Consider the following 23640-nt stretch of genomic DNA (forward strand, 5'->3'; position numbering starts at 1 on the left):
ATTTTAGACTATAAAACAGGAAATTAGTTAAATTATAGTATATCTATATTGTAGAATCATATATGGCCATGAAAATAGAAGAATTTTAAAGTGATTCAGATAAACTAGAAAGTAAGTAATTCAGTTGTGGGGGCTGGGGGGTTTAGCTCAGCGGCATTAAGTGCCTGCCTTGCAAGCAGGCAGTCGTGAGTTCAATCCCCGGTACCAATAAAAAGGAAAAAAACAAAAAAAAAAAAACAGTAATTCAGTTGTATTATTAAGGGAGCAACCAATTATTGAGTTTGAAAATTAAAAAATGCAAAAGCGTACACATATACATAAATGTATAAAAAAAAAACAGGAAATGTATAAAAAATAGATGGTCAAAATAACTGGGTGGTAAATTATCGGTCTTTTTTCCTGGCAATACTAGGAACTGAACCCAGGGCCTTTCACTGAGCTACATCCTTAGTCACCAGGTTGCCTAGGCTGGACTCAAACTTGCAATCCTTCTGCCTCAACCTTCCATAGTGCTGGGATTACAGGAAGGTGCAATCATGCCTGGTTTATGGATGATTTTTATTTTATTATCTTCTACTGCTTATATATCTAAATTTTCTTTTCTTTGTTTTTTTTTTTTTTTGCTCTTCAAATTCCTTGAGATGTCTAAATTTTCTATACAGTGAATATGTATTTCTTGAAAACATAAAAACTAAAAATTTTACAAACATTAAAAGGAAATGATTTAAGAATTACATGTACCACAAATACCAGAATTTAGCAGTTAACAGTAGACATGAGTTGACAGATCCAGATGATTTAACTTCTTTGTTTTGAGACATGATCTTGTTGTATAGTTCAGGCAGGCCTTGAATTACAGCAATCCTCCTGCTTTAGCCTCCTCAGTGCTGGTATTAGAGGCATGCACCACCACACCGTGCCAGATAATTTGACTTTAGGTAAACCAGTTAGTATGTGACTATTGTAAAAAGGAGTAAAACATTTGTAACTCAAAAGCTGGGGGCTGGGGATTTAGCTCAGCGGCATAAGCACCTGCCTTGCAAGCAGGCAGTCGTGAGTTTGATCCCTGGTACTGATAAAAACGAAAAAGACAAAAAAAAGACCCAAAAAAAAAAAAAAAAAACCCTCAAAAGCTGGTAGATTTCATAGATCAAAAATGAAATCAATCTACTCATTAACAAACTTTAGATACAAATCTTAGAAAAAGTTGGTATTTTGGCCTTTTAGTGTCTAGACAAATGCTCATTTCTGGAAATCTCAGTGCCTTTTACCTTCAACTCAGTTTTCTTACCACTTAGATTTGAAAGATCTGCTGCAGGACCCTGAGCCCTCTCTGCGCATCCTTGCCTCCCAGGCTCTGTTCCGAGTCCAGAAGGTGGAGTTTCAGGCAGAACCTGAACAGACAGTCTGCTGGTGGAGGAAGCTCCTGGGCTGTCTCTCTACCTAGAAATGTGATTCAGTCAATATCAGGTAAAAACTAACCCTTTCAGCAGCCACAGGATAGACAGTGCACTTTTTTTTCAGATGTATGCAATACCAGCACAAATCTACCTCCATATATTTAAATACCACCAACATGATGTCCCCCCCCTCAAAACCTTTAAGTAAAAAAAAAAAAAAAAACTTTAAGTAATTAGAATACAAAGGAGTGTGGGCTGGGGATTTAGCTCAGCAGCATAAGCGCCTGCCTTGCAAGCGCATAGTCGTGAGTTCAATCCCTGATACCAATTAAAAAAAAAATTAAAAAAAAAATACATAGGAGTGGCTCTTGGTTTAAATTGGCACATTTAAATGAAAAATCTAATGAGCTTTTGAGCCATGGCAGAATATCCCCAAAGTTTAAGTCTCAAACAGGGTAGAACCACTTTTTATTTATTTGTTTGTTTATTGAATTATCTTTGGTTTTTTGAGACAGGATCTCAAAAAACTAAAAAAAAAAAAAATTTTTCAAGGCTAGGGTTGTAGCTCTGTTAAAAAGTACATGTTTAGGGGCTGGGGTTTTAGCTCAGCGACATAAGCACCTGCCTTGTAAGCAGGCAGTTGTGAGTTCGATCCCCGGTACCTATAAAAAGGAAAAAGACACACACACACACACAAAAGGACATGTTTAGGATATATGAGGACCTAGGTTCAAGCCCTAATATACACATAACACAAAACAAGACTCCAAACAGGGTGGAGACTTAGCTCAGGGGCATAAGGGTCTACCTGGCAACCTCGAGGTCATGAGTTCAATCCCTAGTACCAAAAAAATAAAAATAAAAAAATTCCAAATAAATGTTATTGTGTTAGTATTATTGCCTCTCTGTCAAGGCTACTTGTCAAAAATCTTAAGAATATGGGGCTGGGGATTTAGCTCAGTGGCATAAGCACCTGCCTTGCAAGCACACGGTCGTGAGTTGGATCCCTGGTACCGATAAAAAAAAAAAAAATCTTAAGAATAAACTACTAGCCCATTGTTATAGTTTCATCTTAAATTATATTATTTTTATTAGACCCTTACTTTCTCCTTTTTCCCTTTCTCTTTAAAAAGATTTCAAGCAATAAAAAATTTCTGAAGGAGTATAATGCTAAATTTATTCCAATATATGCAAGGTTTTTACTCCGTACTTCCTTGCTTTTTCCAATTTTCCTGAATTTCTTTCCTAAAAACTGCTATCAAATCCTCAAGTGGCTGTCAGGTAAAGAAGGACTACCAGTTATTCAGTACCCAATGCCTACTTTAAACATAGGTGAGGAAATTTTTCTTATAAACAAATTTTATAGGGAAGAGATTAACTTGTATTGGATAAATACCTTGATAAGCAGCCTGTGGAAGTATAGGAAATTAAAATGAGGCATGCTGGTTGCTACTGGCCTAATTCCCAGCTTCTTGTTTGGTTGAGGAATGTAATCAGAGAGCCAGAGCTGAACTATATGGGGTGATATGGTATATGAAAGTGGTATGGAATCTTAGTTACTTTTCTCTTGTTGTTGAAACAAAATACCTGATGCCCAAAGTGAAGCAAGGGAAGGTTTATTTTTTATAGTTCTTTGAGATTTCAATCCATACTCAGCTGGCTCCAAGGCAGGATGGCATGGCATGGCAGCATTCATGGCCACTGCAAACAGCAAGCACAAACAGCAAAAAAGGAAAGACACATCTATCCGCCCTTATACTGTATGTTGGCTCTGCCCCTAGGTGGATGCAGCACTCACATTGCCAACCCCAGGGCTAGGCAACAAATCAATCACAAATGCTAGATTCAGTTATGTCCATGCTTGCATGAGGCTTGGAGGGATGCATCCAAACATAAAACATAACATTCCACCCCTGGCATCCCAAACTCATGTACGTCCTTTATACAAAAGACATTTAGTCCATCTCCAAGTTGCCAAAGTCCTAACAGTTTCAGCATTTATGAAAAGTCCAAGTCCCAAGTCTAAGGCAAACTCTTAGCTGCAAGCCCCTGACAAATGAAAGTAAAGTTAAACACTTCCAACATATAAGATAAGCATTATTATTCCAAAAGTTACAAACAGAGGGATAGAAAGCATTGAAACCAAAGCAAGTTCAAAATCCAACAGAGCAGACATTAAGTCCTGGAGTTCAATGCTCATCATCTGAAGCAATCTAGTTACAAGCTCCAAAAGGCTTGAGTGACTCCATCTCCTCAGCATTTCCAGGGATTTCATCTCCCACAGCTTCTCTCTTAAGCCCACTTTCTCTGCTCAGTCTTAACAGCTTTCCTTGGCTGATTCATGTTCCTGGCTTTTCAAAACTTCTGGGGTCTCCATTGCACCTTTGCCTTCACATTCACATACTGCCCTCTTGGGCACACTGCTTGGCCTCCTAGGTCTTCTGAAATTGGAGTGGAAGCTGCTTTAACCTCAGAACTCATGTATTCTCCATTCACCTAAAACCAGCACCATGTGGGTGCTGCCTAGGTCTGCTGGAGCTGGAGTAGTAGCCAAGCTTTCCTCTCTCTTGGCTGTAAGAGTTGAGTGCCTTGATTGCTGAGCTCTCTGAACCTGATTGTGAGGAACAGCTCTATGCTGCTACCATTCTGGAATCCGGTGTGGCTGCCACCATTTTGGAACCTCCTGTGGCCTGTGTCACCACTCTGGAACACAGCACTCTGTGGCTGTCTCCTCTGAGCAAAGTCTTTCACTTTTACAGTTTTGAGGCTGCAAAGACTGGGGACCTCTTGCTTTCCGGGATGCCCCCAGACCATCATTTTTATTTTCCTATTTCTCCTTAGCAATCAAGGTCTGAACTCCATCTTTATAGTCCATAGCTTTCTGGCCAAATTTACAACATTGTAAATCATCCTGCTGGGCTTGTTGCTCGTTTCACAACATAAATCTGGCTAAAAGCCCTCAATATTAGCCATGCCACTGCCTCAACATTAGACTGCCTTAAAATGTCTTTTACCATATTTTTTTTCCTTTACCAGATTAATCAGTTTGCTGCCCTTAATCTCAGTCTCAGGCGGAGTCTCTAGACATGAGCAAAATGCATACAAACTTTCTGCAAAGCCATAACACACATTGTGTGTAGTCCAACAACCAATGTAGTCCTTCCCAGCAGAAACCTCCAGAGCCTGGTCTTTACCAGCAGGCTTTCTATTACCTTTCTGGTCTCTTGACCTCTGACCAGAATCTCCAGAATCTCTGACAGAACATCCTAATCTGTTCCAGTGCCACTGTTTCAGGTGACATCTCCCAACCTTTACCTACTCTTCCTACAAGTCATTCTTAAAGGCTCTTTAACAATATGATCAGGTACAGTTGCAGCAAAGACTCCACACCTAGTACCAAATTCTATCCTATTTTTTCTCATTCTTGAGACAAAATACATGTCGTCGAAAGTGAAACAAGGGAAGGTTTATTTCTTATAGTTCTTGGAGGTTTCAGTCCATACTCAGCTGGCTCCAAGGCAGGATGGCATGGCAGGGCAGCCATTCATGGCCACTGCAAACAGCAAGCACAAACAGAGCAAAAAAGGAAAGACTCATCTTCTTCCCACCCTTACACTGTATGTCATTGGCTCTGCCCCTGGGTGGATGCAGCACTCACATTGCCAATCCCAGTGCTAGACAACAAACCAATCACAAATGCTAGATTCAGCCATGTCCATGATTGCATGAGGCTTGGGAGGGGCATCCAAACAAACTATAACAGGTGGGAAAGAGAGAAAGTTAAGACAAATGGTAGATGAAGAATAGACACATGCAATGGTGAATTGTATTAAATTTTGTTGTACAGTGAGCAATGAGTCATTATTCAACCTGTTTTCTACTTTTCACCCACAGTCTTCCACCAAGACAAGTTGCAGAAAAAAAAATTCTCCATGATTCATAGTAAATTGGATTTTTTTTGAGGGATATAATAACTTCAGAGGATCTCTGACCAAGAGAGGCGTTTCATTTCTGGAGCCAGCATGTGTTTGATTTCTTGGATATCTTTTTGAATCTGTTTCATGCATTCTAATCCTTCCTTATGTTGTTCATTCAAGGTTTCCAACATTTTATTGTGCTTCTCTATTTCTTTAATTTTGTATTCTTCAGATGTATTCAGCATTTCTCTCATTGTGTTTGTTATTTCTTCTTTTACCTGGGATATTATTTCTGATGCGAGTTCCTTCAGAGCTTCATGGAGTTCTTTCTTTATTTCAGTTGCTATCGTTTCAGAAATTTCAGGTGTGTGGCTTACACTTCCTTTTATGTCCGTGTCTTCTAGGCTTTTTTGGGAAGGGCAGGAGACTTGACATTGCTTTTTGCTCTTTCTTTTTGTCATTTTCCTGTATTCCCCTGGGGCAGCCAAATGCAGTCTCAGCTGTTTCCTGGGTTGAGGATGGCTGTTCTTACTGGAGGGAGTTTCCCCAGTTGAGTGGGGGTCGTTAGACAGGCCTTACCTGGTCCCTAACGGCACTCAGAGGATCCCTGAATGGGGAAGTGCACTGGGCGGACCTTCAGCAACCTCCAAGAGGCACACCGAAGCTCTCAGGCTGTTGAGGTTGCTAGGCCGATTCCTACCAGGTTCTGAGTAGAGTACCAAGGCTGAACCGCTAGGTGGAGTATGCTGGGTAGGCCTTCAGCTCTTGCCACGCGGCGGATGAAAGCTCCCCGTCTGCTTGGGGTCACTGGATGAGACCTGAAAGGATTTTGCCCTAAATGGGACGCTGCAGCAGCGGGAGGCTGGGAGGCGGTATCAAGGGGCTCAATTTTGAGGTCACCTTCCCCACCCCCAGGCGATTTACCTATGGCACAAAATGGATTCCAATGGGCCAGTTGTGCATCAGTAATACCCCTTAGGCTCCACCCCAAGCCTAAGCTACACGTATGCCCCCCCACAACACATGCCCCGGCAGAGAGAAAAGCCAGACCTCAGTGCGGGGGCGGGGGGGGGGTGTCTCTCTCCGCATTCTTAAAATAAAGGCCACTTTTACTTCATATTTCTATCTCTTTAGCTGCCCCGAAAATTCTATCAGGACCCTAGCAAGTTCCACACTGCATACCAAAGCTCCGGGGCTGTTTGGTGTTGCTGAGCCGGGCCCTGCCAGGTTCTAAGCGATGTAGCAAGGCGATACAGCTGGGTAGAATTCACTGTGCAGGCCTTCAGCTCGTGCCACTCTTACTGGGAGGCCCTCTGGGTATTTTGGAACTACTGGGCAGGGCCCAACCAGAAGCTGAGCAAAGTTCCAAAGGTCCCTGGCTGTGGGGGTGAGGATGGGGGGCGCTAGGCGGGGCCCTACCTGGTTCAGAGAGAAGTAGAAAGGCAGCACAGCTAGGTGGAGTTCGCTGTGCAGGCCTTCAGCTCTCGCCGCTCGGCTTGCAGCTTGTAATGCAGAGGTTCCCGGGCTGTTTGGAATCTTTTGGCCGGGCCCAACCAGGAGCCAAGCAACATTCCAAAACTCCTCGGCTGTGGAGGACGCTGGGCGGGGCCTGCCAGGTTCGGAGGGATTTACTTAGGCTCCTGCACAGCTAGGTGGATTATGCCGTGTAAGCTTTCAGCCCGCACCTTGCGGCAAACAGAGGTTCCCTAGCTGCTGCAGTCGCTGGGCGGGTCCAACCGTGATTGGAGAATGCTCCAAAGCTCCCTGGCTGTGGGGGGATCTCTAGGCAGGGCCATACCAGGTTCCGAACAATGTAGCAAGGCTGTACAGCTAGGTGGAGTTAGCTATGCTGGCCTTCAGCTCATGCCGCTCGGCTCACAGCTTCTCTCCCCTGGCTGTTTGGAGTCGCTGGGCGAGGCTGGCAGCACGTTTTGAAATAAAATTCAGGCCCCAATTGTCTGACAGATAAAATCATCACCCTAAGAAAATCCAATAAGATGGTCACTGGATGCTAAACTTCATTGCAAAGAGCCCATTTGAGCCATCCCCCACCATTCTCCTTTGGTCTCATTACATGCAACCAACTGTACGGTCCCCTTTGGAACTAAACCATTTTCTAGATTATTCAATAAAAATGAGCAACATTTTGCTGAGTGTTAGCTATGAGCCTAAGCTAACTATATTATATAATCAACTCTTTTAATTCTTATAACCACTTCATGTATTAATATCTCCATTTGGTGATATTAATGGTGAAATGACTCATCAACACCCCCAAAACTACCACTAGATGGGAAAGCCGATTCAAACCTGAGTTGTCTCCAAAGCTCACGCCTTTGACGAATCTGCTGTGCTCCTCCAGTTTTCTTTTTCCCTTGAATGAGTATTGCAGATCTACTCTTTCAGTTATCTCAGTTGCTGAACCCGAGCTCCTCAAACTCATGTATTCAAATATTTTAAAGTGATATTGAACTTCACATAATTTATCAAATCTAAAGTTGAACGCCTCTATAAATGTTAGAAAATACCTTATTATTTTTAATCAGATAAAATGTTCACTATACTGTATAGAGTGGAATTAGAACAAAAAGTAGTGGCTAGTCTTCTCAAAACAGAAACCTCTGTTGATTCAAATACACTTGTTTTAAAGTTTTATATTTAAATATGAATGGATGAATGAATTTTCTGTTTCAAATGCAAAAATGTAAGAGACTTGTGCTTTCACAGGCTAGCGTGAATCTCCAGTTATATGAACAGTGTTCAATGAATGCTTTCTCATTGTTCAAGTTTGTGCTTCACTTCCTTTCCCTCAGGCAAATTTTTATTTTTGGAGTAACATCACTAATGGGGAGGGAGTAACAATTGAAGTAACACTTATTTTATTTTATGCTCTATTGTGTTAAAATTCACAGACAGAAGCATCCATTAAGAAACAGAGGACAACTCTATACTGAACCACCTCAGCTTTGGATAAGGCTAAGAAGTCCCTGACAGCGTCTGCATTAACAAGTTTATTCAACCCAAATAGTGCAATTTTTTTTTTTTGTATGTAAAGCTATTTGCAGAGACAGGTTTATGTTTTCATGAATTTTTAAAACTACACAAAACAAAAATCTTGGGACATTTAATTTTGTTCAATATAGCTGTCATTTTAGCTTTATTTCTATTGTACTATACACTATTAAAATATATTGTTCATTATTATTGACCCATCTGTGTCTTGATTAGCCTTTCCCTTTTTTGAGTTTTGCTTTTTCCTCTTATACCAAAATACCTATTTTATAAGAAATTACTCTTTTCTTCCTGTAGAAAGATTAAACTATTCTATAAGTAAAACATGGAATTGTAGGAGAGGAGAATCTTTCAGGCAACATCCCTAAGCAAGTAAACTGCACTAGGTAAAATTATAATGTAAATATTGCATCTTCTTTCTTCTCTTGTCTTCTTGCCTCTAAGCTCCTTTTCTGTCTGTCCCTCTCATCCGATGAGTTAATTATGTATAGATAATTAATAAAGCAAGGCTTAAGATGATGTTATATTTCCAGGAATATGTATTTATTGGTATATTTAGATATACATAATAATAACATTAATCATAGGGAATTTACATTGGTACATGATATAGCTTGTTTCTTCTTTTTTTTGTTATTATCCTCCCCTGCCTACAACCTCTTGCACTCCCCCCTCCCCCTTTTTTTTGGTACTTGAGATTGAACTCACTACCTTGTGCTTACCAGGCAAGTGCTTAAGCCACTGAGCTAAATCTCCAGCCCTCTTTTCCCTTATTTATTTATTTGTCTTTTTTTTTTTTTTTTTTTTTATGGATAACGAGGATCTGAAAGGGTTTTGGCCCGGCTGGATACTATAGCCTGTAAAGCCAAGGAGCTCCTTTCTCCCCCCACCCTTAGGAATTGCCTCTGGCGCCAAACTAAGACCAATGGGCTACCTGTGCATCCCTAATGCCCCCTTAGGTTCCACCCCAGGCCGAGGCTACTTAAGTGCCTCACTCCACGTGTTCCACGGAGAAATCGACAGCCCCTGGGTGGAGATGCCACGCCCCAGGGGGTCGGGGGTGTCTCTCCCCACATTCCCAAAATAAAGGTTATTTATATTTCTTATCTTTTCAGCCACTGCTGGTCCTCCTCCTCCTCCTCCTACCCGCCACAGTTCTATCAGGATCGAACTTACAAACACACACTTGCAAGGCTGGCGCGTATGCCACTGAGCTAAATCCCCAGCCCCTTCCCTTATTTATTTACAAAAGTTTTGTTTCCATTTTTTTTTTCTTGTCCATTCTTTTTCCCCTCACCCATTTCTTATTCCCCTTCTCATTTGAACATTCTTTCTATTTCCAAATGTTTATTATACATTTTGGTCCTTATTTACCCTTTTGGTTTCTCACACCAGAAAAACCATGTGATATTTACACGTATGTCCAATTTACTTCACTTAAGAGTATGGCCTCAAGGTGCATCCGTTTAACTAGAAATGTTTTTAGTTTATCCTTCTCTATGTAAGAGTAATGAACCATTTTTTTGTTTGTTTTGTCTTTTTTGAGACAGGGTCTCGCTATGCAGTTCAGGCTGGCCTTGAGCTCACTTTGTAGCCCAGGCTAGTCTAGACCTTGCAACAATCCTCACACCTCAGCCTCCCGAGTGCTGGGATTACAGGCATGAACCACTACGCCATTACAGGCATGAACCACCACGCCGGTTAGTAGTGCACCATTGTATTTAAAAAAAAAAAAAACACACACACACACATCTTCTTTATCTATTCATCAGTTGATTGGCTTTGGCTGTTTCTGAGGTTTAGCTATTACAAACTGTGCCACAATAAATAAAGGTGTGCACATATTGCTGTGGCCCTTTTTTTTTTTTTTTTTTTTTTTTGTCTTTTTCTTTTTTATCGGTACCAAGGATCTAACTCACGACTGCTTATAATTCTTTTGGGAAAATAACTAGAAAGTTCAGTCAAATGGAACCTCTAGTTTTAGCTTTTTGAAGAATATTCACACTTATTTCCACAGTGGTTGTACCAGTCTACACTCTCCACCAACAACGGGGAAGGGTTCCTTTTCCTCCATAGCCTTCCCAGCATTTGTTATTAATTTCTTAATAAAGCCATTCTTTCTGGAGTAAGATGGAATCTCAGCATTGTTTTATTTTTCATCTGTACAATGACCAGTGATGTTGAACATTCTTCATATGGTTATTTGTGAAAGAGTTTTAGCCCAGGCTGGATCCTGTAGCTGGAAAAGCCTCAGCCGGAACCAAGGAGCCTCTATCTCCCCACCCCTAGGAATCTACCTCTGGTGCCAAACTAGTGCCCATGGGCTACCTGTGTATCCCTAATGCCTCCTCAGGCACCACCCCTAACCTAAGCTACATATCACATATAGGCCCCCACTCCACGTGTTCCACGGAGAGATGGGGGGGGGGATGCCACGCTCCAGGGGATAGGGGGTGTCTCTCCTCGCATTCTCAAAATAAAGGTCATTTATATTTCACACTTCTTATCTTTTCAGCTGACGCTGGTCCCCCACAGATCTATCAATGTGCTATTTCTATGTCTTAATTTGAGAAGTATCTGTTCATTTCAAATGTCTGTTTTTGGACTGGGTCTCTAAATTTGGGAGGTCTTTTTTTTTTTAAAGCTCTTTATATATTCTAAATATTTGTCATTTGTCTGAGAGGCCGATCAAAATGCCTGGATCAAAAATGAAGAGCAGAGTAAATCTGTTTCCTCACCCATACTTAATTTTCTATTCAGAAAAGCTGAGTTTTGTATTAAATGAACATGCCCTAGGGAATAAAAAATAGAATCAATATGAAAGAAAGCATATTGATTTTATTTTTTATCTTGTTTTTAAGTATACACATGGCTGCCCACACAGACATAAGTGAGGTTGAGTCTAATATGTTGTCAATGCCAAACCTCCAAAATGTCAATTTTTAATATTGTTCCCCTGGGGGGCAGGGGATTTAGCTTAGTGGCATAAGCGCCTGCCTGGCAAGAGTTCGATCCCCCTTACAAAACAAACAAACAAATATATATATATATATACACACACACACACATATACATATGTATGTATATTTCCCCTGAACTAGCTCAGTACCTCTGCATTTTCAAGATAAAAGATTAAAAAGCCTGAATTTATATATGCCATGTGTACATGTGTGCGTATGGTTGGGGTATAATCAATGAGGCAGGCCTTGTAGGTCATAGAAAGGAGAGTGAATATTGTTTTAAGGCCTAGAAGGATCTCCTGAGTGAACGAGTGACAGGCTCTGATTTATTTTCTTAATAACGTCTTTCTAGCCACAGGCCAGCGCTCCTTCTGAAATGAGAGTTCTCCCAGTCCACGAAGGGGCCCTTCATATTCTATCCTTTCTTCACCAGTCGCCCAGCTCTACGTGCGCTTGCAAATATTGGGGACCAGCGACCACGTTTGGCTGTTCTGCCACCCCCTGCTAATTTTTTTTTTTTTTTTTTTTTGGTCTTTTTCCTTTTTATCGGTACCAGGGATCGAACTCACGACTGCCTGCTTGCAAGGCAGGTGCTTATGCCGCTGAGCTAAATCCCCAGCCCACCCCCTGCTAATTTAAGGAGCAAGGTTCAGTCAGATTAGTATTTTTGATTTGTTTTGGTTTTGGTATCGGAACTCAGGACTCTGCGCTTTCCAGGGAGGCGCTTGTGCCGCTGAGCTAGGTCCCCGTCTAGTCAGACTAGGTTTAACGCCTCGCGGCAGTGACAAACCCAGGACTCCATAGCTGTCATAATAATACAGCAGAATTCTCAGAAGGAATGCGGCCCATAGCTGTAGTGAGCCCAGGCCATCCAGCCCAGCCCCGTCTGCGCTGCGTAGCTCACAGGTAAAAGTGGCCAACACAGGGGCGGTGCCGCGGCTTCCAATAGAGCCGGACTACAAATCCTGTGGGATCTGCATGCGGATCCCTCCGCTTTCGCTAACCTTCCCCTCTTTCCCTTCTTCCCTCCATCCAGCAGGACCCTCGTTGCACGCCTGGGGCAAAACTACATCCTACTAGGGTCGGAGGTTCATCTCCTTATCACGTTGCTAGAAAGGGTCGACTAACAGCTTAGGAGAAGAAACGGACTTCTTTTTTTAAAGAAGAAAAGCGGAAGCACATATACAAACACGCACTCTTCCGAGCCAATTTTCGCGCGCTTTGTCGCGGGTGATTGTGGGTAGTGCGCCAGGGAGGGAGAAAGAACTCGGGCTGCGGCGCGCCGCCCGCGGGGATGTTCGAGGACGCTCCCCTCGCAGAGGGGGCGGCGGTGGTCGCCGCGGCCGGGGAGGCGCTGCAGGCCCTATGCCAGGAGTTGAACCTGGATGAGGGGAGCGCAGCCGAAGCCCTGGACGACTTCACCGCCATCCGGGGTAACTACAGCCTAGAGGTGAGCCGCGCAGGTGGGCGGCCAGACCGGACTTTCGCCAGGCCCCACCCTCGCCCCGCCCCTGCTCCGGCCTATGGAGGTAGTGGGAGTTTCACCACCTAGAAGGGTCGCTGCGTATCCCGGGGCCCTGGAGTGTGGAGTGGGGAGTGGGTGTACATCAGCCAACCCACTCGTTTTTTTGAAACGGGAAAACGAAACCCAGAAAAGCAGAAGTTTGTCCAAAGCCCCGCGCCATTCAGGGGTCTCCCAGTCTCTAGGCTTCCAGTGCAAAACCCCTGCGCTCTAGAAGTCTTGGTACCGCCGTTAAACTAAAATGCGTGCCTGGACCCCACGGCTCAGCCTTTTGAATGTATCATCACAGTTCTCTTTGAACGTGTTCTGTGGTTCCCGTTCCACTGAAAAAAGAGCAGATCTTCAAAGTAGTTAAGCTGTGTAATGCCTGAGATCACAGGGTTAGAAAGAAAGCCCGAAAAGAGAAGAAAGCCCGACTCAGAAGTCTGAGCTATTTAACTCGTCAGCTGTGTCTCACCCAGTGCACTGGAAATTGTTCATTTTGCAGACATTTGAGCAAAGTCAGTATATACACAAAGCTTACCTCAGCGCCACGTGCCTGGGTCTGAATAAAATCTAACATTATTAGATATCCCAGTTGTTCTACTGTTTTGTCTTCACAACATCCCTGTGAATATGGCAGGGCAGCACCCATCTATTTTCCAGATGATAATGTCAAGGCTCAGAAGATTGTTTTGGCCAGCCTCATTTTAATGTTGAAGCCTAGATAAGATTAGGCTTCATGGGCTGGAGATTTAGCTCAGAGGCATAAGCGCTTGTCTTGCAGGCGCGCCGTCGTGAGTTCGAGCCCGGATACCGGTTTAAAAAAAAAAAAAGAATTGCGATGGAATATATAGTAGGCGTCCATATCTGCAAGTTCAGCAGATTAAATAAAATTGGGGAAAAGTTGAATTTCTACTAAGCATATATGTATGGACTTTTGTCATTTTCTAAATAATAGGGTAGGTCTATTTACATAGTATTTACATTATATTAAGTAATCTAGAGATGATTTAAAGTCTGCAAGAGGATGGTCACAGGTTATATACAAGTAGTCTGCCTTTTTGTATCAGAAACTTGAGCATCCTGGATTTTGATATCCTCTAGGATCCAAACCCCTACAACTGAGAGAGACACGGTTCCTTGCTCAGGTTGATTTTTGTATTTCAGTATATTGCGCCAGTGGTCTTATATTCAAAGGCTTTCATGAGCCAAGAGGCTGGACTATGTATAGGATGTTCCTCTGATTCAGTGAAATAATTACTGGGTTCAGAGTCATAGAGCTGAAGTTTGGGATTAACTATGTATGTCTATATATGAGAAAAATACCTCAGAGAGACGTGCATGTTTTCAGGGTAGGACTGAGTAGACTGGATAAGGTGCAGTAAGTTGCATCTGAAGCTAGCATGACTGGAAAACTGAGGGAAAAAAAATAAGAAAGTAAAGGAAGTGGTAAATTAATAGTCTCTCAGTTGAAAATAGATTGATTCCTTCCCACTAGGATTGGATCCCAGGGAGTGCTGAGCTACATCCCAGCTTTTTATTTTTTTGAAGGTCTCTCTGTAGCCCAGGCTGGCCTCACGCTCATAATCTTCCCACTTCAACTTCTTGGGTGCTGAGCTTGCAGTTATGTCCCTTGGTTCTTTAGCCCATTTTTATTTTTATTTTGAGACAAGATTTCACTAAATTGCTTAGGCTGGTGTCAAACTGCAACTTCCTTGCTTCAGACTTCCAAATACCAGGACTAAAAACATGTGAATACACCATTCCTTGCTCAGGTTGATTTTTGAAAGCCTAAGAAAACAGTATCCCAGGGCTTCATGTGCTTTCTCATTGAATAAGCATTTATCAAGTGCAAACTATGACCAAGGCATTGAAGCAGATGCCTGTTTCAGATTCCTGAATATGACTTGCTTATTCTTAGTTGTTCTGCATTGCATTCACTCTGTCTGGAACTTGGAAGGGAACCTGAAACCTTTCCCTCATTACTCCAGGGAAAGTTGAAGATCTAAATCTCTGGTTAGGCAAAGTTGATTGGGACACTATATGTTTGCTTTAGAAAGCATAGATGTGTGAGTTGAGGTTTTGTGATATGTGTTCTACAGAGTGTTTAACTTTTCCTTTTATTTTGGTGGAGGCCACTTAGAGTATTTTCCTATCTCCTGCTTGCTGAGAATTTCTCCCCAGTCTTTCTCCCCCCTATTCTACCCAACAAGCCCTTGTTTACATTTCCCCCTCATGCCTCATGTATGTTTTTGCTGATGTGACACTTTTAAGTCATTGCAAACCCTTCCCTAAACTCTAATGAAACACAGTTAATACACTGTGTTTACCCATGGCATTTTATCTTCAGTTCTTAGAGCCTGTATCACACCAATTATAAACAATGGTTTCTGTTACTCTTCCTTAGCTCTAGACTTGGTATTCTCTGAGGTCAGAAACTATCTTTGTATTTCCAAGGTCTAGCATCCAGAGTAGGAACTAGAATAAATAACATTAGTTGACTCTTAAGGAAGAAGTGCTTATATTTCTGTATTTTACTGGTGTTTTCATGTAGGAGGCTATATTCAGATACATTCAACCATAGCTTACCTACTATATTTAGTGCTTTGAGCAAGTAAGATTTGTCTATCCTTTAGTATAGACAATAAGCTTTAGCTTTTGATGGTCACTAGTATCTACTGATCCTTTTTAGATTATTGAAAGAAAAAAATTTTTAAATCAATGTTTTTATCCTTTTAAAGTCTGATCTGTAGATCTGCACAACAGTATGTTATGCTATGAGTCTTGTGTGTGCGCACACGTGTGTGCATGTGTGTGTTTGTGTTTTTTTGAGACAGTCTTGCTACTGTCAGGTTGGCCTTGAACTCACCCTGTAGCGCAGACTGGACTTAAATTTAAGTGATCTTGCTTTCACCTCTCAAGTGATGCCTGTGCCATCATGTCTGATTTATTCTTTGAAATTTGTATCCATAGTTTTTTTTTTTTTTTGTCTTTTGTTGGTACAAAGGATCGAACTCAAAACTGCCTGCTTGCAAGGCAGGCGCTTACGCCGTTGAGCTAAATCCCCAGCTCCATAGTTTTTTTTTTTTTTTTTTTTTTGGTCTTTTTCTTTTTTATCAGTACCAGGGTTCGAACTCACGACTGCACACTTGAAGGCAGGTGCTTATGCCGCTGAGCTAAATCCCCAGCCCCCATAGTTTTTTTTTTTTTTTTTTTTTTTTTGTACCAGGGAACAAACATACAACCTTGCACTTATGAGGCAAGCACTTGAACCGCTGAGCTAAATCCCTGGCACCCTTGATCTATAATTCTTAATCCTATATTTCAGCAATATTCATAAAATGATTCTAATTTAGAGATGTTTCAAATCTAAAGAAGAAAATTAAATGTCATATTCTAAGAGGTGACCTTTTTGGTGGGTTTGTAAACTGAGATACCTTTTAAGATACTATTTTAATGACAATGTGTTTTGAGTTGGTACCCCAAAATTTTACCTCATAAAAATGATAATCTTCTTCACATAATACTACATGGGCATTAATTTTTTTTTTTCATTTTTTATCGGTACTGGGGATTGAACTCACGACCGCCTGCTTGCAAGGCAGGTGCTTATGCCGCTGAGCTAAATCCCCAGCCCATACATGGGTATTAATTTTTGTGTGTGAGTCACTTGTCAATTTTCTACTGTTTTTTCTTTTCCAAAATGGCTTTTTAAAAAAAAATGATAAAAAGAAATTTGTATGACTGATTTTTTTTTTTTTTTTTCATGACTGATGTTTTAAAACCAAGAAAGCTAATGCTGGGACATTTTGAAACAATGTTTTCAGTAATACTAGTTTTGAAATGAAGTGGAAAGCTCAATTTGTAGATTAGTACTGATTTATCATGTTATTGTTATAAAAACACAGGACAAAAAATACGAAGTTTTTTACCCATTATTGCAACTAACTTAGCTTTGGGACCTTGGGTGAATATCTTTGTTTGTATGACCCTTTATATGTTGAAGGAAAGTGTTAATCAGATAATTTTCAGCTATCTTATGGTTCCAGAATTAAGCATTTTAGCATAATATATCCATTTTACTGTTTGTCTTTTGCCTGCCAGGGAGAAGTTATACACTGGTTGGCATGTTCACTGTATGTTGCGTGCCGCAAAAGCATTATTCCCACGGTTGGAAAGGGAATTATGGAAGGAAACTGTGTTTCACTCACCAGAATACTACGTTCGGCTAAATTAAGGTATTTATATTTTTCAAATGTTGTTTGATAAGTCTTAAATTTAATTTTAGAATTTAATTTCTCTTTATTTTAAATTGTGTGATTTCATTCAGTCCCAGATTTGTTTATTAAATAGACTTACTTTTCCAAGTTTCACATTTTTTCCTTTGCGTTTTTCCCTCAAATTCTGGCTCTTCAACCAGAGGTCTTTATGTAAAACTGTTTAAGTATGCTTTTTAAAAATTTGGAAATGATTTAAAACTACTAGAAAAACTGCAGAAATAAGAAAAACACAAATTATACTCAAATGCTTTGACCCATATTCATCTATTACTGACATTTTACCTTATTTGAATTGTCATTTGACATTCTTTTAAATATACAGATGTGTTTTTTAAAGTAATATTTTCCTCAACCCATTCCATACAAGCCTGCATTATAGTCTATCAATTCCAGATGTCTTGATATTATATTAAATAATGGTATAGTTACCAACTTCAGGAAAAGTTAATCTGTCACCTCTATAATTTTGTTAGTTTGATCCAGTAATTGTCTCAACTTTCCTTTTCTTTGTACTGGGGATTGAACCTGCGGCTTTCCCACTAAGCTACATTCCCATCCCTCCTCAACAGTCCTGCAGTTTTTATTAGTGCATATTGATTATACAGATTAATGGGTTTCATTTTGGCAGATTTTGTTTTGTTTTGTTTTGATTGTGTTTTTTCAAGGCAGAGTTTTGCTAATTAACCATATAGAACTATCTTCCTTGTGGGAAACAAGAACTGGTGTGATCTAGTCAGGATAGGTGCTGATATTTGATTCTGGGGGGTTTGCTTGATTTAAAACCATTTGAGGCCATTAGTTCAAACTGGCTCCTCCTACTTCAGCCAAGTGCTGGGATTACAGAAATGCACCATTTTAGCAGATTTGTATATGCATGTAACATATTTTAATCATCTCCCCAGCCTCCCCCCACCCCACCCCGGCCACTATTTCCATTTCCTCCCTCCTTTTTTGTATTTTGTATTGTGATAGGATCCTGCTAAATTGTCAGAATTTGAAATCCTCCTGCCTCAGCCTCATAGGTGTTAGGGCTGTAAGTGTGTACCACCAAGGCTAGCTAATTACAGCTTTTTTTCCTTTTCAGTACAGTTTCTAATCTAGGGTGAAATACTACTTTTCATTTATCATGTCTATTTATTTGCCTTTATTCAGAAACATTTCTGTGGCCTTTAATAGGGCATTGACTTTTTTTTTGACATTGACTTTTTAAGGTTAAAAATCCTCCTTTTTTTAATAGACTGTTCTTCATTTTGGATTTGTTTGATATTACCTTACGATTAGATGCAGGTAATACATTCCCAGATGGAAAACTCTATAAGTAGGTGAGAGAAAAAAAATCTATGTGTCATTTTGTGTCTTTTTTTTTTTGTTTGTTTGTTTTTTGGTCTTTTTCGTTTTTATCGGTACCAGGGATCGAACTCACGACTGGCTGCTTGCAAGGCAGGCGCTTATGCCGCTGAGCTAAATCCCCAGCCCCCATTTTGTGTCTTTAGGATATTACGTCTGATGGCACATGATAATGAGAAGCAAATCTGCTTCTCATTAGTGTTGTTAGTGTTGGTCACCTGCTTATTCTCTACTATGTAGTTAATTTTTTTTTTTAAACTTGGAACTACTGTGTACTCTGTGGGTCTTAGCTATATCTTTTACTTACTCATATCAACCATATAGAATTATCTACCTTGGGGGAAACAAGAACTGGTGTGATCTAGTCAGGATAGGTGCTGATATTTGATTCTGGGGGGTTTGCTTGATTTAAAACCATTTGAGGCCATTAACTGTTTTTCTTTCTAGGTAACCCCGGTAAAAGAAGGGCAAACTTTAAATAACATTGTCCAGTTCATCCTATGTTTAACAAAAAAATTCTCAAAACAATTTTGGTTTTAGGAATGGGAAATTAAAGCTAAGATGATTTTATTTTTTTTGTTTCTTTTTTGGTACTGGGAATTGAACTCAGGACCATGTGCTTACCAGGCAGGCGCTGTGCCACTGAGCTATATTCCTGGCCCCAACTAAGATGATTTTAAAACTTTTATGTATCCCAAATTTTTCATTGGTGGTAAAATAGATTGGCAGGGTTGAGGTGGCTTTTAAAATCAAGTGAAACCTATCTGTTGTATAAAGCAATCTGATCCTGCAGTATTTCTCATAATCCTAGCACTCAGGAGGCTGAGGCTGGAGGATCATTGCAAGTTCAAGACCAGCGTGAACTATAAAGTGAGTTCAAGGCCATCCTGAATGGCATAGCAAAACCCTGTCTCAAACAGACAAAACAAAAATTGTTAACTTTAAAAAGATTTAGAGTTTAAATAAATAAAGTTACTTATTTATTTATTTAGACCAGGTCTTGCTATGTAGTTTAGGCTGGCTTTGAACTCACTATATAACCTAGGCTGGTCTCAAATTCATAGCAGTCCTTTTGCCTCAGCCTCTCAGGTGCTGGGATTACAGGCATGTACCACCATATCCCACTTAAAATTTTTTAGAGTATGTGCCCATAATAAAAATTTCAGATAAAGGGCTGGGGATTTAGCTCAGTGTTGTAAACACTTGCCTGGCAAGTGCAAGGTTGTGAGTTCTATCTCTGGTACCAAAAGAATTTTTTTCAGATAAAAGAAATAATTTTTGGAAATGGTGATGGTAATGGTTGTACAACTTGAGTGTACTTAATGCTTCTGATCTGTAGACTTTAATATGATACATTTTATGCTATGTATATTTTACCACACAGACAATTTTTAAAAAATTTAAAGTAGCTGGACACACTGGTGTATTCCTGTAAGTCTAGATACTTGAGAGGCTGAGTCAGGATAATTACAAGTTTGGGGCTGGCCTGGATGACATAGTGAGACCTGTTTCACAAGGAGGGCACTTCTAATAATGTGTTAGGACTATAGCTCATTGCTGGAGTACATGATGTGTGCTTAATAGCAGAAGAATCTGCGCTTAATCCACAGCACTAAAAGAAGAAAAAAATGCAAATGAAAAAATTTCAGATAATACTGAAGAGTTGGAAGATAGAAGTCTCTTCTTATTTCACTCCCCATAATGAAGCACCATTGACAATTTACTTTTATATACAAATATCTAAAAAATGTAAATGAAATGATAATTATGTATTGTTTTTTAATTCCTTTTCTCACTTTATTTTGAAAATCTTTTAATATTAGCATATGTAGCTCTACCCTGTTAATGTTTTTAAGGATCCTAGGATATTTTAGGATATAAGGACATTGCATATACTTAACAAGTTTCTTAGTTGTACCCAATCTTTATGAACATCATTATCAATATATATTTTGAATAAATTCCTAGGAGTATAGTGATACAGTAAAAGATACGTGGATTTTGTTGTTTTGCAGTTATTGGCAGAACACTCTGCAGAACCCCAGGGTGTTCTGCCAATGAATCACATCCTCAGCCCTTGTTATTTTTTATTTTAGTTGAGGTCTTGCTAAATTGTCCAGGCGGGGCTCAAACTTAGAATTCTCCTGCCTTACCTTCCCTCAGTGTTTAAGATTATAGGCATACACCACTGCATCCAGCAAAAAAGATAAATTTATGTTCCATAAATATAGATTGATATTCTCGTCTTTTCCAAAAAGTTTTCTAAAGTGTGAGACTCTTAATGCTAAAAAGTAACCAACATGTGTATTTAGACAAAAAATTTCAGTAATTTTAAATGATCTTACTATTTTTTAAATTATTAATAGCTTGAGCTTTTTTCTTTTTTTTTTTTTCCCTAAGCTTCATCTGTAGTTAACTTGAGCTTTTTTCATGTTTTCTTCTTATTTTATTTTATGTTTTTATTTTTGTCTTTTTCCTTTGTATCGGTACTGGGGATTGAACTCATGACTGCCTGCTTGCAAGGCAGACGCTTATGCCACTGAGCTAAATCCCCAGCCCCTTCTTTTTTTATTTTTTAGATGGGGAACTGACTTGCTGTGTTGCCCAAGCTAGCTTCAATCCCTTGGCTTCTAGCAATCCAACCTTCAGTGTAGCTGGGACTATAGGTAACAAGCTACCACACCTAGCCAGAATTTGAAATTTTAAATGTAATTTTATGATTATACTAGAGATATACAAAAATGCTCACTAAGTATTGTTAATAAATTACTGCAAAGTAATATATATGTGCCAGGCCCTATGAGCTAAATAGTATGCCTTTAGTTGTTTAATTCTTACAGTAATTCCATTAAATCTCATTTTACATATGAGGAAACACGATTCATCAAGATATTAAATTACTTTTTAGAGGTAATGTATGTAATAAATGGCAGAATCTTCAAGTTCATGCCATATTGCACATGTATCTACACACAAATATATATATTAATATAAAGAAGACCACCTGGATGGCTCTCCTTGAACACACAGCAGTTACCTCCACTTTGGCTAAACCTGGCCCTATTTCCATGTACTGATACTTACAGAGCTGGTTGAGTTATTTCCTTTTCCCTTCAATTGGCTGTAAGCAATATAAATGGAACTAGCTGAAGTACTGATGTGTAATCTTTAAAGCCAGAAGACAGGCACTGTTTCTCTGCCTCACTGTCTCCCCAAATAGTTGAGCCCAGTGGGATGCAGAGCCAGTGCTACAGAGCTGTCAACTGTATTCGAGCCTCTAGATAAGAAGCTATGATTTCTCAAGACAGAAAAGGTTTGCACATCAAAACTAAAGCACTGCTGCAGCTTAAACAATAAATGCTGCCTCAGTTATGTTACAGATTGGTTTTTCTGCATATTTTTCTCTCTGCATATTGCAGAAGTGCTTTCTAGCCTCTTAGCTAGCCCAGCTCACAGTATTCATGTAATTCCCACCTGTCTCACAGTGACTCATCCTCCAGCCACTCCCTTCTTCATGAATTAATAAAGTCCCAGTGAGCCCCTGGGTCAAGGCCTTTGTCCTTGAACCTATACCTGGGAAGGACTCAGGATCCGTTGGCTGCCCGTAACTATCAATATGTATTAGTATCTTTATTCTCTCTATGAGTTGTACTAGAGTGGTAGATTGAAATTAACTCATTAAAATTCCAGTAACTTTTCCGTGGTATTACAAATACTAATTCCCAAACTGGGATGAGAACAAAAAAGGACTTCTTTATTAATGTCTTTATTTTTAACCTTGTTAATATTCAGCTTCAGTTTGAAAACTAAAACACCAAAGCATCTTCCAACTTTGGAGCTAGGAGTGTGGCTCAGTGATAGAGTGCTTGCCTAGCATGCTTGAGGCCAAGTTGAATCTAGCACATATACATTTGCCACATGTGAAAAACATGTTAAAATTGTTTTACCATTAAGCATAATATTACAAAGCAGTATCTATTGTGCAATTTAAATTTTTAAATTCATTTTAATAAAGAAATTATATCCTAAGGAGGTTAACAATTTTATCTTATTGTTTGAGATTTGAATTTATCTTCATTTTTCATGTTTTTTTAGTAATTTGTTATACAAATTAAGATGACTTTTATTCATTCATTATTATTTTCAGATCATTATAAAACCTACAGGAAATTTAATTCATCAAGAACTATGTTATATTCTTTATTTATTTATTGTCTTTTTGTGACACAATTTCACTGCAATTCAGGCTGACCTTGAACTCGATTCATTGCCCAGGCTGGCCTTGAAATTGCAGCAATCCTCCTGCCTCAGCCTCCCAAGTGCTAGCATTAAAGGTGTGCACCATCATGGCTGGCTTATGTGATACATTTTAATGAGAACATTGGTGAGAGTAATTTGTTAGAATTTTCTTTTGTGTGTGTGTTTTTGAGATAGAATTTCATTATATGGTTCAATGTGGTCTTGAACTCACTTTGTAGACCAGGCTAGCCTGGAATTCACAATGATCCTCCCACCTCAGCCTCTTGAGTGCTGGAATTACAGGCATGCACCACCAAGCCTGGCTAGAGTTTTCTTTTTTTATCTTTTGAATGTGGTAAAATTTAGATGGCATCTAACATTCATTTTCTTTCTTTTTTTTTTTTTAAAGAGCAGGATATATTTATTGTGAAAAAGAAAACATCTGTCTGAAGAGAGACAGAAGGGGTCCCGAACAGGTTGCCAAGGACTCTGTCTTTTCCAAGTACTTTTATAGAATAAAGCCACGGGTTCAAGGTAGAGGAAGACTGGGAGCACACAAGGCAGATGGACATGAGGTGGAATATAACTATAGTTAGCCAATAAGATCAGTAGTTCAGGTAAAGTTGATTACATTAGGGACAAATGGAGAAGTGAGTCACATAGAAAGCGGGCCTTCTTACAGAGCAGTAAGTTCCCAGGGGAATGGGAACTATTTAGGGTAGCAATTTAAATTTAACTTGTATAAGAACAAAATAAAAATATACCATTAAAGAAATATCATTATAAATTTCGCATGTTTTAATTTAGATTCACATTATTTTAGTAAAACTACATGAGACAAAGCAATTAAAAACAATGGGCAAATAGCAAGCAATTATCACAAATAGTTATATGTGTGTTTTTTTTTTAATCGGTACCGGGCATCGAACTCACGGCCACACGCTTGCAAGGTAGGCACTTATGCCATTGACTGAAATCCCC

General features: G+C 39.8%; 2 protein-coding genes and 1 long non-coding RNA gene across 5 annotated transcripts in view; 2 read left to right on the forward strand and 1 right to left on the reverse strand.

Annotated features, from left to right (window-relative positions):
* Positions 1 to 2336, forward strand: part of Mroh8 (maestro heat like repeat family member 8) — a 61819-nt gene extending 59483 nt beyond the window's left edge. Inside the window, exon 23 of the mRNA XM_063248381.1 lies at positions 1299 to 2336. Coding sequence (XP_063104451.1) covers positions 1299 to 1447 — 149 coding nt within the window. The 3' untranslated portion in view covers positions 1448 to 2336. The remainder of the gene's footprint in view (positions 1 to 1298) is intronic.
* Positions 2337 to 3000: 664 nt separating this feature from the next.
* LOC100735732 (uncharacterized) lies at positions 3001 to 7603 on the reverse strand. Its single transcript, XR_216251.4, has 2 exons — positions 6737 to 7603; positions 3001 to 6135 (listed from the first exon to the last, which is right to left on the reverse strand). It is a non-coding gene; the product is annotated as an uncharacterized LOC100735732 (long non-coding RNA).
* Positions 7604 to 12507: 4904 nt separating this feature from the next.
* Rbl1 (RB transcriptional corepressor like 1) overlaps positions 12508 to 23640 on the forward strand; it is a 95300-nt gene continuing 84167 nt past the window's right edge. For 2 of the 3 annotated variants that reach the window (XM_063248383.1, XM_063248384.1), the window contains exons 1-2: positions 12508 to 12739; positions 16898 to 17031. In XM_063248383.1, the coding sequence (XP_063104453.1) occupies positions 12584 to 12739; positions 16898 to 17031 (290 nt within the window). In that variant the 5' untranslated portion in view covers positions 12508 to 12583. The remainder of the gene's footprint in view (positions 12740 to 16897; positions 17032 to 23640) is intronic. The other variant, XM_063248382.1, reaches the window with a different exon arrangement.

This window comes from Cavia porcellus, unplaced genomic scaffold, assembly GCF_034190915.1.
Source record: "Cavia porcellus strain 051 isolate PalLab524CR breed Dunkin Hartley unplaced genomic scaffold, mCavPor4.1 scaffold_5, whole genome shotgun sequence".
In the NCBI taxonomy this organism is placed as follows: Eukaryota; Metazoa; Chordata; class Mammalia; order Rodentia; family Caviidae; genus Cavia; species Cavia porcellus.